The sequence below is a fragment of the Aulostomus chinensis genome, chromosome 13, assembly GCF_037954235.1.
Source record: "Aulostomus chinensis isolate RoL2024-O1b breed Wild chromosome 13, RoL_Achi_v1.0, whole genome shotgun sequence".
Taxonomy (NCBI): domain Eukaryota; kingdom Metazoa; phylum Chordata; class Actinopteri; order Syngnathiformes; family Aulostomidae; genus Aulostomus; species Aulostomus chinensis.
Genome location: NC_141332.1, coordinates 14,772,501 through 14,789,495, shown reverse-complemented (window position 1 = coordinate 14,789,495; position 16,995 = coordinate 14,772,501). Strand labels below are relative to the sequence as shown.

Genomic DNA, 16,995 nt, shown 5'->3' with positions numbered 1-16,995 from the left:
ACAAGTCAACCGAAATCATTACCAACCGCCATGTCGGTTAACATCTAGAACTATTTTTACAGTGCAAGTTGGAGTTCCAGAGCTGCCTGTCCGGGAAGAAGATCTCAGTGAGATGTGATGGTTTGTGTCCTTGTTTGGCTGCTGTGGAGCTCAGCAAACCAACACACAAGCCTGACAGGACTGGTGAGTACTCTGAATATACTGGTTTGTTAGTTTCCCAGTTAAACCCAGTCCTTTGAGGGTGGATGAGCTGAAAGAGAGATGCATTTGAAGACAGAAGAGAGGTTATCTGATCGCAGTCATTTTCCTGTTCAAGCGGTTGCCTCAGAAACACACCATTATGATTCTTCATAACACCCCCACACACACACACACAAACACACACACCCCCACACACACACAAAACCCCTTCCTGGTAATCCCTCAAATTCTCTGCTGATTCACAGAGTTTCCATTCCTTTGCTCTCTCCCTCTCTTCATACGTAAGTTACCCCCCCATCATCACCCCACCTCCTCTTTCTCTCCCCCTGTGACGGCTATAGGCAGCAGTGATAGAGTGAGTGTGTGTGTCTTGCTGTTTGTCATGAAAATAGGATTTCATCTGATGGATGGAGAGATTCTGTCGGAGAAATGCAATCTAAAGGAAAGCAGCCGAGAAAAGGATGGATTGTTATTGTTACAAACTTCCTCCCTTCTAGGTGTGGAAATAATGGCAGGGCAAAAATGTTTAAAGACTAAATATTTCATTTTAGTCAATGATGGTCGTTATTGGTCATTTTTAATGAGCTTTTACGAATTCAATTATTATATTACTCAGCCATACCGTTGAACTGATATCTTTCCTTTATCTTCAGTTCCCGCTCTTCTCTCATTCACATCTGTTTAATGTTAATTTGCGCATCCCCTGCAACACACTCCATTAGAAGGATACAGCTGGTGTTTATGAGCAAACTTGCGGTTTGTTTCTGCAACTGAACTTTGCTTATTTTCTCTCCTGTTATGTCTGTTTATCTTATATTTCACCCCTTCAAATGCACACACACACACACAACACATTCTTAAAAAGTCATCTTCCATCATGTCATCCATAATCGCTCCGATTTCAGAAGCATTTATGAGGATACTGTTGCTCGTCGAGCACATTTAAAACAAAAGGTTTCGAATGAGTGGTAGCTATGGCATTCTCTCCTTCATTACTCTATGATGGCGGAAAAGCAAATGATGCCGCTATGTCCTCCTCATCCACAAATGATCATATGTGTGTCTTTAGACTGGCAGGGAGGGGGGTTGTTTAGTAATTGGAATGTTGCTTGTTTGATCTCCACTTCAGCTTTAAATGCCATTAAGAAGGAAAATTGTTCCATAAATAGTTTGTGTGGCATTTATGTTCATTATATGTCAGTGCTACAGTTATGGTCTGGTTACATGGAGGTAAAACCTGCCCCGACACTAAATTTAGGGTTAAAGAAAAATGTTGGATGTTGACATGACAACAGAGACTTGACCATCCTTCAACTGTCAATGCCCGTTATTTGTTTGACCCATTCATTAGTGTCCTTACGCAGACCTTCCCTTTCATAATTATTATGGCCACTAGGGGGCACTTGGCTCATGTGTTTTTGTTTCCACCTGCTTTTAGAACCTTTCCAGTCAATTTTCTTGGAAAGAGACTTGAAGAAAATCTTTTTCTTGAACAGATTCAACATGTAGCATTTTTTTTTATTATGCTTCTCACAATCTATTCTTCTACTTTCGCTCTTTCTGTAAGTTATATCTTAAAAAGCTGTCTTCCATCATGTCATGTTCTGATTGGACTGGTTTCTTTCACACTTGCTCTATCTTCTTATCAGGAATGTCACTTTGCAGTCCAGTACAGCCAGTGCTCTGATCATTACAGATAAAAGATAAGAGGTCCGAGCTTTTCTGATGGAGTATCTGTCAGGAGTTGGCAGTAGTGGTGCAGGCAGGTTGCGTGCTGAGTTGAGATTGCAGCCAGGTGATTCTCTCTGTTTACTGTAAGGTTCAACAAGATTTGAACATTCATGTCCGGTCAGTAAATATTTCTCTTAAATTGTTGGTTTTATGTGTAAATTTTTCTTTTTTTCTTTTTTTTGGTCCTGCTAAGGATAAGACATCAACCTGCACACATATCACTGCACCCTCATCATTTGATATACTGTGCATTTGTATCCGTAGTACTCTCGCAGTGATAGTGTCCGTGGCTCTGAAATGGTAAGATTATTAAACATGTCTCTAACGATGCTATAACATTTACAATGGTGACTCTTTTATTGCAGTAATTATAGCACAAGAAGACAAAGGTTGCATGAAATACTTCCTTCAGTTCATTGGAGGTTAAATCAACATCAGCCTCCATTAACACTCACCAAGCCTCATGAGAAGCAGGTAGATCCCTGGCAGGTAAATGCTCAGTAACAGACTCATTCAGTAGTCATGTGATCGAAAACTGCTGGGAGTCCTTGCTAAAATTATAGGTTCTGTAATTCTGGTTTACCGTGTTTTTGTCAGTTTGGTACACACGCGCACATGCACGCACACACACGCACACACACGCACACACACACACACACACACACACACATTAACATGTGTTGTAGGCACATCTAAACAACCTACAGGACATCAGCTGCTCCACTAAACCATGCCTCTGGTCCGCTGCTTGCTCCCATTACAGGCTAATTAGAAAGCCATCATGTGGTGATTTTTACAAGGAACAACGCAACCTTCAAAACTAAAGACCACTGACAAAAAGGGGAAAGAGGGGAAAGATGTGTGGAAGAGTGGGGGAAAAAACTTTGGAGGCAAAAGAACTTCAGGAGGTTATCAGATGCTGAAGTCAGAGACAAAACAGGGTGGTGGTGTTGGGTTAGTTGTAGTTGTGGTGCCTCAAGCTTGATTTACTATAACCTCCTAAAGGAAAAGAAATTTACCTCCTGAAACTAAACAACAGCTGTAAGAACACTTAAGGCTCCATAAACTCTGGTAATGGGAAAAGTACTACAGCATTATTTGACTTGCTGCGACCATTTGGTTTTAATGGAATATAATGTTTATCCTCATCTAACACGGAAAAAGGCGTGAAGGATTTTAAGAATCTCCTAATTGGACCTTGAGAACCGAGTCAACAGAAAACATGACACCTTAAAGAGATTAACTGACGAGTTTAACTGAAAAGCAAGATTTTTCTGTTGTAATTTTATCTTCAGTTGAATCTAACAATAACAACTCTTTTCTACTTCTATTAAACTGAGCGTGACACTGCATCAGCTGAGTCGATAACAAAGACTAAAAGCATGTGAAGTTTAAGAACAAGTCGCTAAATCTGTCCATAAAAAAGACAGCATCTTAACACAAATGAGCTGAGGCAGGTTTCTGTTTTTTTATGGACAGTATTTGTTCAGTTTGGGAAACACCACAGTTTATAATTGTCTACGTTATTACTAAGGGACAGTCTTCTTCCTGCACCAGTTGTGTCATTACATAAGAGTCTGCTAATGTGCCAAGCAAGCAAATTGAGTAGAGGTGTTTGTGGTGCAATATGAATAGTTTCTATTTAAATTTTTTTTTATTTTGGAGGTTACTTTTGTAATATTGCACTCTGGAGTGTTTGCAAGCACACTTGCACTTGTACCTGATTGCATTTTGTTATCATAAAAATGAGGGAAAAGCCAAATCTCCAGTGGAATTTTACGACAGTAAAATAGGTGCCAGGACAAATTAAAAGCTATTGTATTCATATTGTGGACCACAATGAAAAAATAAAAATGCATCCTGAGGAGCTTTGAAAACGTATTTGTGTGTATGCGTGCGAGTGTGAATGCGTGCATATATGTGTGTGTGTGTGTGTGTGAGCGCATTCATGTCGCTGTCAGTCTTGCACATCACCTCCTTGTTCTTCACACGTGTCTACACATTTTTCTCTGTAATGAAACTGTCAGAAAACTGTCAGGGGCACAGAGGAGGCAACAACAAAAAAAAGCCACAGCTCATAATAACAGTATAATTGTGGAGCATAATTGCTTTATTTTCCACAATCAACAACTGCTTTAGTGAGAGGAGCAATAGCTGCTGTCGGCCTGTTTGTGAAGTGACACAAAGAACCTGACATTCAATTTGATCCGTCATTCACCCCTGAGGCAGCACTACGACGACATTTCGCATCATCACTGTCAAATATAAAACAGTGAGTCACGCCGCACAATGGTGTTCCTGCTGCTAACCATGTCACGACCAACATCACTACTGCTCATGGTAATCTTTTATTGTATTCATTGACAGTGTGCTTTCACCTATTTTTGACAACAAGAGAACAAAGAGAACTGTTAGGAGGCTGAATGGGCTGAATCCCCCCTCGCTAAATTAAATCTGTCCCGGTAATTCTGTCTGGGAGCCCACAGTGAGCATGCAGGAGGACACATTATGTTCTCCTCCATTCTGCCTCCTAACTTCCTATCCTCTTTTAACACCTCCCAATTGCTTAGGGAGTGCTGGCGGCTGTAATGAGGGCCTTTAGAGCATGTTAAGAAAATCAGACAAAAGCCATTCTTATCAAGGATAAGCTACACACCTGGTTGATTGAGCGCACAATGAAATGTGTAATATGGGGAGAAGAAAATATCTTATCAAAACAAGCAGCTTGACAGATATTCATTGGATTCATTTGCATTCACAAAAAATAGATTTTGAAGTGAATTTGTTTTCTCAACCTCAGTCCTATTTTATCCTGGTGTTAAATTGATTAATGTTGGAATCAGTGTAATATTGAGTCGTGAGCAGTAACTGTCTGCATCTGAGTCCATCCACTGAAAGTGCTTTTACCTCTGACAGAATGAAATTGTTCACAAAAGCAGCACCAAAAAACATGCTGCAGCCAGTGGGGACATTTCTTTTGGCCAACATGGAATTTAGCATCACAGTGAGAAACTGTAAACAAAAGCCAATGGAATTTTAACATTGGATTTTTGATGATTGCTGAAAATAAGTTCTGTGGCTAACGGAACATGATGAGACTTTGTTTAATAAGATCATCTTCACTAATGAACCGGACTTTTCTCATGGATTGTTACAAGAACAAAGATCCCTTTATAATATTAAGAAATTTCAGCACAGATGCATGTCTTCGACATCACAACTAGCTTTGTGCTTCCTTTTTTTTTTTTTAATTATGATGATGTTTGAGATTCCTGGACAAACTCGGTAGTCTTGTTTAGCAGCTGGTTCACAACTGCCTTTTCATGAGACACATTAAAAACACTATGATATGTACTGTACGGATTTCATGCCCCTTGAACAAAGACTTTTCTGGTGGGCTTCCCTCTCATCCCACGGCCGTACAGCGAAAGAGGTGACGATACATGCAGGATTGAAATGTTGACACAATTAAAATTTTATGGAAGCATAAAACAAGTGTGCAAGCAAAAAAATCCTCTAAATTGAACAAAACATTAAAACATAGAAACCTTATTTCAAGAATTTAATCAAACATTTCTTCATAAAACTCACTCACTTTGAGACGACGAACAGGACATTACCTACTTTAAGACCTAAACCATTCTATGGACAAGTATTCTGTTTACATTTCCCTGAAAAGTATTTCTTGGAGGCAGAGATGATGTTAAAGCCGTCTCCCTCTCCTTCTCTCTCTCTCCTCCTCTCTGACTGTCGCAAACTCGGGAGAAACAGTGTATTACTGATCATTATCTGGGATAAGCTCAACTCTCCACCAATGAGATTGTTTCAGAGAGCTGCGAGCTGTAGGGCAAAGACAATCAAACACAGCCTTGTATCTTTTTAATGAATCTGACCTATCTTCTTCATATCTCCTATCTGACTGTCTCAGGTCATTTCTTTCTTCCTCTGTTACCTTGTTAAGAAGGGTCATCTCACACCACCGCCTCCATCTCCTCTCCTCTATCTTTTCATCTTGATCTTATCGGATCACGTTCCCGATGTCTCAAGGTGATCCCCGCCCTCCTTTTCCTCTCTATCCATGTGACAAACTTGGCGAATTGTGTAGAAATGAGATAAATTCCAGCAACTCTAGAGAACAGATTTGTGGTGATGATGTAAAGTTTTTTGTTTTATTTGGGGTTTTTTTGTTTATATGTCAGTTAAACAGCACGTAAATCATCAAAATGAAATAAATCCCTCTATGTAGGGGTGTGTTTTGTGTAGATCTGCCCTGAATGGCTTCAGGATACAAGATGTCAGTCTTGGCCCCCCTCAGCACCATCAGCCTTGGTCATCCTTGCATTATGTTACACAGATTAGCAGTGTGCTCCTGAACTAAAACCTTGACCAGCTCAATCCATCATAGCTAGATAATAGACAGTCTGGAGTTCAGCAGTACAGAATGTACAACAATGTGCTAAAACCAAATTTGTATTTCTTCTGGCCGTATCCATCATCAAAATGTCCCTCAAAACAGATTACACACGGAGGAAATAAACACTCAACCTACTACTCTTGAACCAAAGCTTGTTGTTAAATGAAATATTGAAGGTGACAGCACATTGGTGTAATCCTCTTCAATCTACAATAACCTCAGGTTGACCCTCAAGCTGCTTCCACTTCTCTTCGAATTCCAGGATATGCAAACTCCTCACCAAAGTGTCCAAAATAAATAGAGACAGATCAGGGTCGCAGCTGAATCATTTTCCTACTGCTTAGGGATGGTGTAAAACTCATTTTCTGTCTCACTCATAAAAGCATCTTTTCTGCCCCTTAGCTTGTATAATCTTTACACTTTGGAATTGTTAAATTTCTTTTTATTTGAGTTAAACTTTCCCAACAGAATAGAGGGATCATCATCGTAAGCTTAAGGCAGTTCTTGAAAATAAGATTCCAAAAAAATTACAAAGTGAGTGGTAGAGTCCACTCCATGGTATTTTCATTCATCGTTCATCGGTGCAGATGCCCGCATCATTATTGAAAAGCGTGTGAGTCGGCCATCATCAATGCGTTTCTTTTTCAAGCATTATTAACAGGCACACTTTTGTTTTGCCGAGCAACATTCCAATTTTCAGCACTCACTGAACAGTTTTGGTAGTTTTTATGTTCTATTTCTTGTGCTGAGAAAGGGCTCATTAGATTTAAAGGGCAACTTAATAAACCAGGTTGAACTTGAAAGTCTTTTGATGGGTAACCTTAAGATAATTATTTGAACCAAGCAGTTTTTTTTTCTTATATTAATGTAGTGTATGGGGAATGTGTAATAGTGGAAGGGAAATACTGATTTTTTTTGTTTGTTTGTTTGTTTTTTACAGAATCTTTGTTGAATTCAGTCAGTGTTTATTCCAAACTATTTTCCCTTTAGAGGAAATCTTTGACTTTACTGCATATGAGGTGTAAATGTGATGGAGAATGAGAAGAGTGTTGAAGTACAATGAGAGATACAATCCAGACCATCATTTTAGAGAGTAACCAGATATTGGTGGTAAATTGGTACCAAGCCTTGGGTAAATCTTCCTATGTTTTCAGGGTTAGGGTCTCAAAATTATTCAATGCTGAAACAGTGTTTCAAAATGTAGTGAAATGGCCCCGAAGTGCTGCTCCGGACTCTTAAGTTACATTCATTATTTTGCAAATTGAACCAAAAGTTTGGTGAAATGAGGTGAAGAGAATAGGTTTATAGCTTTTACGTTCTTTTTGTGTCCCACATATTTATTCCAACAGTCATTTGTTGTCAAATCTACCCATTTTAACTGTTGTGTGGAAAGAGACTCATTGTTTTTTCACATGAGATGCAATGCTTGTCATTGCAATGGGTCGAGGATGTCCAGCCAGCGGGAGAAAAAGAACAGTGTTGGTGGGGTAATAGCATCAGAATGTTGTGCAGCGTTGATGAGTGTAAAATGTCACACGTCCGGGAGGAGAGAGGATTTATTGTTTCAAGTACTCCCATCATTATTTAGACTCCACGCATTGCGCTTATCTGCTGGATTTGTGTTGGCCCTGTCTTGGAGGTGATTGGAATGAGATGGTTGATGAATCAACAAAAAAAAAAAGAACTGTGAAAAATGGCATTTGTCATGAAAATGTAAATAATAGTAAGTCAGAAGCTAAAGTCGTGATCGAGGGACGAATCAAAAAGATGAGACAGAATAAGCGGAACAAAGAACTTGAGGGAAAATGGAGTTGTTGTTTTTTTTTTAAAAACAAACATGAGTTGTGATTGCAGGTTGATGTGAGAGATGAGAAAGATGATGTCTGGAAATGGTCACACTGATTCGGATGGCTCTCTTTATGTGATTGGAAAGCATAATGTTGGAAAAAAGGAATGGTTATGTGGAGGCAAAAACAAGAACAGGGTTTTATTTTATCAACTGAGAACCCTTGAGAACAACAAGTGTTGAAAACTCCTGAGCATTTTGGGTCAACAAAATTAATACACAGAGCAGGTATCGGTCTAGCACCTTATTGTATTTTACTTATTGAATAATTATTATCTACTGCATTTCTTAGAAGAAACTGATCTTTAGACATAAGTCTGGTCTGGACTCATAATATTTCATCTCAATTGCCACTTCCTGTTTTATTTTGTAGTTCTACCCTCATGTTGCTCTCCCTTCCTGTTTTTGCTTGGTTTTCCTGCTTCCGTTGATTACTTGCCCCATCCCTAATTCTGCATCTTGTTATTGATCAGCCCTACAGCTCTGTTTTCATCCTCTTTAAGGATTGTCTCCTCTTCCTGGCGTTGTTGACGGATCCTGCCAGTGGATTTATTTCCTGTGTCCATGGTGGTTTTTCTCTGGTTTGATTCCCGGTGATTTTACTCCCTTCCTTACCACACGAGCACCCTCATCAGCTTTATTAAAGAAAACATTCATGTGAACTTTTTCCTGGCTTCTGCTTCTGAACCCCTTTGCATGAGTCTGGTCCCTGATTTCCTGCTTTCTCCAAACTCCAGATCAACGGATGGTGACACTGCTGCACACCAGTAGATTCAGAAGAAGAATCCCTCATTAGAGAGCTTCTTACTACATGAATCATCAAGTCCTGAAAGTCTGCAAGTGTTCGTTTGGTCACTGCAGTATTGACTAGTTGGAGTTTATCAACACAGAGAAACTAAAAATACAAACAACTGTTTTAATTCTCCTTTATGCAGATTAAAGTGCAACATGATGCTGAATTATTTCGTGCTTGCCTGCGGTGTTGATGTAATTTCACTCACATAGAGCAGGACGCATGTGTTTCTGCATCTGGCTGGAAATCTGATGATTTGTTGGGGGGGGGGGGTTTGGCTGCCAGTTCCTACTGATGTGAGTTCACAGATGTGAGCATGAGCAGAAGTGAGGAGGTGTTGGGGAGCGAGGAAAGGAAGGAGGATGAGAAGGTAATTCCCAGCAGCTCTGATCGATAGCCTCTCCTCTATGAAAGCAGCCGGTGTGTCCGCTTCATCTTCAGTCGGTTCCCAGGTAAACGATCTGAGAAGGGTTGGGGCGCCAAAACTCTGTGCTACATGTTCACAATCAACAATAAGAATGAAAGGGAACATCAGACGGTTATGTTTTTATTAGCAGCCAATGTGAAGATCTAATAGGACAGCTTAGCCAAAGGCTTCTGTCTGCTCTGGCTGCTGAAGTCCCATGGCTACAAATCGATAAAATTAAAACCACTAAATAACACTGCAGTTTCCGCAAGGCTGACACGCTCTACCCATAGTTTCCTCAGATGCAACGAGTGTTTTATTTTTTTTATTACACAGCTTGCTGAGTCATGGCTTGTTATTGGTGGTTGCTGTGGCGAATGGGTGTGTTTATCCCCTTTGTTTCACACACCATTTGCATTTAGGATTTTTCACTCAGTGGTGTTGATTCTGGCAGCTGTTTTGTTTGTTGTTTTTTTTTAATTTAGGCTCAGTCCTTTGTCAAATGTACTTATAATTTCAGTCAAATAAATGCTGTCTCATACAGTAAAAAAAAAAAAAAATATATATATATATATATTCTTAGTCTACTATTTCACAGTATCAAACAAGAAAACATGACCCTGCTGACAATACATTGTAATATTAAGCCCTAAGTCTACAACACCTACAGCTGCTGTCCAGCCCCTCCAGACACACCTCCATCAGGAGGCCCTGGGCTCACTGAGCTGGGGAGGGTCTAGTCCAGGGGAACTTCTGAGACGCTGGGTAGCATAAAGGCTGTGGCCCGTTTAGACTCCTTCATCTTGTCCAGGCCGAAGAGGAGGTCCAGCTGGGTGACTGGACGCAGGCGCCCCTCATCCACAGGCCTGAGGACCACAACACAGCAGTTTTCACTCTCATTTTCTAGAGTCTTCAATTTAGGTTTTTGTCACCTTGTATTCATTTAAAAAAAAATAAAAAATATATTAAGCCCTTGGAAATAAATTGAAACTTTTATCAAATTAATTTAGAGCACTGCAAAAGAAATGTCGGCTATGTCCAAGATGAGATTTGTCTTTCAAAACTGATATTGGAATTAAAAAAAAAGAGAGAGAAAAAAGTTAAACCTTCAACTTGGAACAAACCATCAGCAGCTGTGAATGAATCAGCACTTTGTGAAGTAATTCCCAGACCTGCGTTTGTTTCTGTCGTACCGCAAGAACCCCCTCAGAACAAAACATCCACTTGAGTTACCAGGATCTTCATGAAAGGCTCCAACTATCAAGCATCACAAAGAAAAACAAGCTGAATAATGGTGGTATTTTTTGAGGGTGTTTTGTTTGTTTGTTCCTTGTGAATCATCTCTAAATTTTTATTTTTTTTTAACCCTTTAAAAATAACTAATTTAGAGTTTGGACAGCCTAAAATGATGACGTATACCTTCAAAAATACAGATTTTATTTCAAAGCAAAAATAAGACCTGTGTAAATCTGAGCATGTAGCGGCCTGCAATGTTGGTGCAAAGTAACTCTGAGACACTTCATCAATTTTCTTTCTGACTGCAGTTTTTCAGCGCCGACTTTCTGACTCATTGCTCGACAAAAGAACTTGAAGCACAGGCGACAATGTCGGGCCTGTCCGAAGCAATTTGGGTCACACTGAGAGAAAAAGATAAGAGGGGTCCATCGAGTCTCATTGAGAGTGTACAAAGTCCTTGAGAGATAGAGAGAAGGCACAGTCAGAGCAGCCGAGTTAAAAGAAATGGAGGGGGGTGGAGAGTGGATATCAAAGAGAGAAAAAGAAACACTGAAATATTTGGAGTCTAGGGGGGGATGAGTAAGGAGAGAGATGGGAAATGAAGCACTCAAAGCAATTTAGGGAAGAGGAGGAAACAGAAGAGCAGGGGCATATCAGAGCGGTCCTCCAAGTCGAGAGAAAGTGAGATTGGTAGAGCCAGGTGTGATAAATGGCTTCTGTTGTATACCCGAAAACTGACGAGAAGAGGTAGAGAGGCAGAGAATGGAGATGAACGAAGGAGCTTTTCTCAAAGGCGACAAATGAATCGCAAAAGCAAGGAGTGCTTCAAACGGCAATGAGCGCGGACAGAGAGGAGGACAATGAAGGGTAAATCTAATGTCAAGAATGAGGAAGGTCGCAAAAAGAGGGATAACATGTTGTCTGAGGTCTGTGTTCGGAGGAGAGCAGAAGGACTCCACTTCTGCGGGAGGAACCATTTTAGTTGGGAGGTGAAGACAGATAATGTTAAGCTGTTAGTATTTTGCACTTTCTCTGCTCTAGACAGTGGAAATGTTATCCGTCTGGTCCTGAGGGGTCATATTACAGACACACACACACACACACACACACACACACAAACACACACACACACACACACACCACCTTGGGATTCCAGACATAATGTCACACAGATAGCAAGCCAGATAAATGTTATTTCTCTCCCTTCAGCTCCAGTCTGTTACCTGAGGGTGTCTATTGTGACTGCAGCTGCAACACTCTCATGATCCCACAAGTACATACAAAATATTGATTTGATGATTTTACTGCAAATAAACTTGTATTTATTTTCCAATTATGGGTATGTACCCAATGAAAACAAGTAATTTTGTTAAGGGTCCAGGTAACTCGAGTAATACATTTGTTTCAAAACCCCGAGTTAACTTCAGCCAACACTATAACAAAATTACCTTAAAATTTGCATTAGTAACTGGCAACAATTGGCCAGAGACTTAATGTAAATCTTTCTTACAGTTAGGGCACAGTATTTCTATTTACAATATTTTAATTATTCACTGTAAAATAAAAAAAACAATTAAACACTGTGCTTCTGGTTGTATTTCCAGTATTGATTAACTGTATAAAACAATATCAATATAATACTGTGATTTTAGTCATATTTACAGTATTGGTTGTTTTCTGTAACTGGAAGAAAAATATTGATGAAATACTGTGATTTTAATTACATTTACAGTGCTGGTTTGTGTTAAGCACTGGATTTTATTTGTGTTATTGTATATGAGCAGCACGGTGGTGCAGTGGTTAGCACTGTCGCCTCACACTAAGAAGGTTCCGGGTTCGAGTCCCGGCTCCATCACAGGATCTTTCTGTGTGAGTCTGCATGTTCTCCCTGTTCCTGCGTGGGTTCTCTCTGGTACTCCAGCTTCCTCCCACAGTCCAAAGACATCAAGAGGGGACGAGGCTGATTGATACTCTAAATTGACCGTAGGTGTGACTGTGAGTGTGAATGGTTGTCTGTCTCTATGTGTTGGCGCTGTGATGGACTGGTGACCCGTCCAGGGTGAACCCTGCCTCTCACCCAAAGGCTGCTGGGATAGGCTCCAGCCCCCCCCCCCCCCCCCCCACAACCCTGAACAGGACTAAGCAGAAGAAAATGATTGGATGGATGGTATTGTATATGACAATACAGTACGACTAACAGTAGTCACAGCAAATTCAGTTTCTCACTGTACGATTTAAATCACCCATATTCTAAACTATTTCTGTTAACTGCAAAAAAAAAGTCAGTAGCTTTACAAAAGCTAATATTTATTTGAGACATTTGGTGAACAGGTATGTGATAAAACAGACTTTTCAGACCAAATACCAATATTTACCAAACCAAGTTTCCAAGTACCACTTTAGAAACCAAAAATATATCAACGAACCTTTTGATGCTGGAATGATAACAACATCAAAGAAAACCTCAAAAACAAAAATGCCTGTCTGGCCCATGAGCTCCAAATACTCACAGACAGGGCTTCACAATTCTACATGTTAAAAAAAAAAAACACAGACACACACACAAGAGAAGTGTAATGTAAAATGCCGAACATTTGCATGAGCAATGCATCTTGACACTGTAATAACGGTAAGATGCAACATTTGAAACAGAAATGATTAAAAAAACTGCTTGTTTGACAGAAACCCTTTCATTCCCCTACCACTTGACATCAAGGTCTATGGCTGCACATGTCTTGACCTTGGAGACCTTTAATTTCAGGATCCCAGTTGGAATCCTGAAATTAAAGAGGAAAATACATTGGCAGTTAGATTTACAATTACTTTGTATTGCATCGTGTATATATCCTGGTGTGTGTGTGTGTGTGTGTGTGTGTGTGTGTGTGTGTGTGTGTGTGTGTGTGTGTGTGTGTGTGTGTGTGTGCGTGTGCGTGTGCGTGTGCGCACTAAGGTACTTTGTGTCCGTGTCGGATGGGGGCTCTTTTTGCCAAAATCATCAATAAAGTTTCGTGTAGAAACTGGAGGCAGAACCAAGCTGGTGTGACATCACTGAGGCGACACGACTGTGGCAAATGACCCATTTTGAGCCAATTAATGGACTCATGATAGTCGCGTTGTGTGAACACACCTCTAGATGGCATTTGTGCATAAGTAGGCACGTAAGATTACATGGTGCCAGAGCACCCTGAGCCAAAATTCATTCACATTTTTTTTTTTTGTGATTGTGTTGTTGGACATGATGCCTTACGTCTTCAACATCCGGGTGAACAGAGGGGCAGAGCGTCCACTGATCACCATCTAGTGAGTTAGTGACAGGAGAAGACTGGACACACCTGCAATTATGAACCTCACCTGCATCTTGTCAAGGTAGCCAACTGAACTCTGTGAAGTCCCTGATGAAGGAGACTCCATCGGGGGTTCATGTATGAACTCTCCTGCTTCACCATTCTCCCAGTCCTCCGGCTCAGCTGCTCCTTGGCACTGCACTTGGTGAAGTCAGGATTGATCCTGACCAAAAAAAAAAACCTATGAACATGAGTACCTCATTCAAGGGTTGGAACAATATGTACATGTTAACAAATGACTGGTTAGCAAATCACACCTTTTTATTCAAAACCAATAATATTTTAATGGAAGAAGGCAATTTTGAATAGCTTTTCAGTTGTCAATTTACGCTTACATTTTAATGTTTAATCATACATTTCAATCTTTTCAATAAAACAGCTTAAGACAATAAATACCTCTGAACGATCTCCAGTGTGGTGCTGGCTTCCAGCTAAGTTGAATACATAATAACAGGTGAAGAGAGCTGCCAAGGCAGTGCAGTCAACCAGGTGAGCAGCAGGTGGGATTACGACCCACCCCTCAATCCACAGCATCCATTTTCTTTTCGTGAAGATTGTCTCACCTTAGTAAACAAACAAATTTACAAAAAATATATTTCGAAACAATAGTTTCTATAAATGAAATTAATTCTTGCTAGTTTCCTCCCATCAGCTGTCTCTTGTCCCATCATTTGCCATCTAATCATGAAGTGAAAAAATGAAAAATACAGTAGTTTACTTTCCTATTTGCAATAACTCTGGCTATTGTGATTATTTTTACAGTAATGCTTTGACTATTGTGATTACTAAAGTAAAACTAAAATACTGTGATTTTGGTGCTTTTACTGTAAAAACCTTGCAACAATCTACTGTAAACTTGAACACAGTAATGCTTCTGTGTTTAATATAGTAAATAGCTATAATTTCACAGCCATTAGTAACAGTTAAAATGATAATAAAACTCTCTCCATGTGCTTCTGTGCAAAGTGAATTGTGTAATGTGAACTGTACTTACTTGACCCATTAGTTCATCTTACCCCGTTCTCCCCGTCTTATTTTCTCTTCTACTGAAGGATCATACTATTTGCATGTGAAATAATGAGTCCAAATTTCTGTGTGATTCTAGTCTTTCTAGAACGACACTTCCAAGGTTTTATTCTCATCCTTGTGATCTGTGTTATATGTAACTTTTTGAACTCTTCAAAGTGCTGCAATGTTTCACAGCGAACTGTCTAATTTCTAAAACAAGAAAGCGGCAAGAATGATGCTAACCTCCTGCATTTTCTCTCATCCCTGATAAAGCTGGATCATTTGGATTGGCAGGCGCAGTATGAGGCGGATAAAGGCTCTCGTCCTTCAGGCACATTATCAAGCTCTCTAAAAACAGAATAGAGGGAAAATATGTCAATCAAACTCAGGAGAGATGGAGAAAGGAAGAGGGAGATTCTCAGAGAGAGATGCCGAGGGAGACAGCAGAGGCAGAGGTCGGCTTGATTTGCAGGAAAACCCTGACAGGTCTACGGGGTTGACGCGGCGAGGGGTGGGTTGGACAATCAGAGGCTGCTTTGTACTGTTAATTAGGGATGTTATTGATATTGGGATGTTGTCTGTGGACAGTAGCACGGAGAAATACATGGTCTCGCATAAACACACAGATTCACCCGGAATGAAGTGAAATGAAAAAGCCTCTCACTTTCTTCACTATGAAGTGATGTGTAGGGATTCCAAATAGGCCTTTGTCCAGTGTGTGCGTGTGTGCGTGCGTGTGTGCGTGCGTGCGTGTGTCTGTTGGGGGGCTAAATGGTAAACAGGTAGAGATGACAGCTGATGAGGAAACTATTGTTGTGTGTGTCTCTGTGTGTGTCTGTGTGTGAGTATATGTCAGATGGGGTTCCTATGGTAACTGTCAAAGATAGCAACATTTCAGTATGTGTTATCGCTGCACTATGTTTACTCACAGAAAAGAGTTGGATGACAAAAAAGAAGAGAAAGAAGAGGGAGAGGGAAAGTACATAGCTGGGATGAAATGAAAGTTTGATAAGGAGTGAGAAATATGGGGGAAAATGCCTTTTTTGTCGTCTGGTGACTTTGTATTGACAGTCTCTTCTCGTGTGTGTGTGTGTGTGTGTGTGTGTGTGTGTGTGTGTGTGTGTGTGTGTGTGTGTGTGTGTGTGTGTGCGTGTGTGTGTGTAGCCTGCACTGACACACAGCTCCACAGCCTGGCTGCCAGACTGAAGGACTGGTTCGGAGTTCTCCACCTCGATGCCAACAGAGACCTCAAATCCTCTGACAGCTTTGACTCAGCCACAGGACGTGAGTACACCACCTCCCCCAACCCCCACCCCAACGGTGCATATGTGCATGCGTGTGTGTGCTTGCATGGTTGTGTGCATCCTGTTTTTGTAGATCCTGTTCCTGCTTTTTGATCCTCATAAGAACTGATGGTGTTGTTGACACCGACTCTGCTCTGATCTCTGTAGTGTCAACAAGTGTTTGTGCATGTCCACACACACACACACACACACACACACACACACACACATACACACACATTGCAGTATACTACTTGTAAAAATGAAAAATCAAGCGACCTGGATCTGTTCTAACATCTTCACCTCTCTGTTCTATCTCCTCCATCTGTTATGTTTCCAGACTTTGACACAAGCATCTTGCCCATCTGTAAAGACTCCCTGGGCTGGATGTTCAATAAACTAGACATGAACTTTGACCTGCTGCTGGACCAATCAGAGCTTAGCGCCATCTACATGGACAAGTATGAGCTATGCATGAAGCCCCTTTTTAACTCCTGTGACTCCTTCAAGGATGGCAAGCTGTCGAACAACGAGTGGTGTTACTGCTTCCAGAAACCCGAGGGTGAGCGAGGGAAGGAAGGAATGGAAAGAAAAATGATTGTAGAAAACAGATGTGGGGAAATGTGGGGAGGGGCTACAAGGTGAAATAAAGTTGAGAAGTAGACAGTCATGTAACTATGGTCATTCCATTGTCACACAATGTTTATATGAAATAAGTAGCAAAATGTAAGTC

General features: G+C 40.6%; 1 protein-coding gene across 3 annotated transcripts in view; it reads left to right on the top strand.

Moving 5' to 3' along the window:
- Nucleotides 1-16,995, top strand: part of spock1 (SPARC (osteonectin), cwcv and kazal like domains proteoglycan 1) — a 99,756-nt gene that overhangs the window by 77,432 nt on the left and 5,329 nt on the right. For all 3 annotated transcript variants that reach the window (XM_086221542.1, XM_086221543.1, XM_086221544.1), the window contains exons 7-9: nt 63-183; nt 16,144-16,263; nt 16,603-16,824. In XM_086221542.1, coding sequence (XP_086077668.1) covers nt 63-183; nt 16,144-16,263; nt 16,603-16,824 — 463 coding nt within the window. The remainder of the gene's footprint in view (nt 1-62; nt 184-16,143; nt 16,264-16,602; nt 16,825-16,995) is intronic.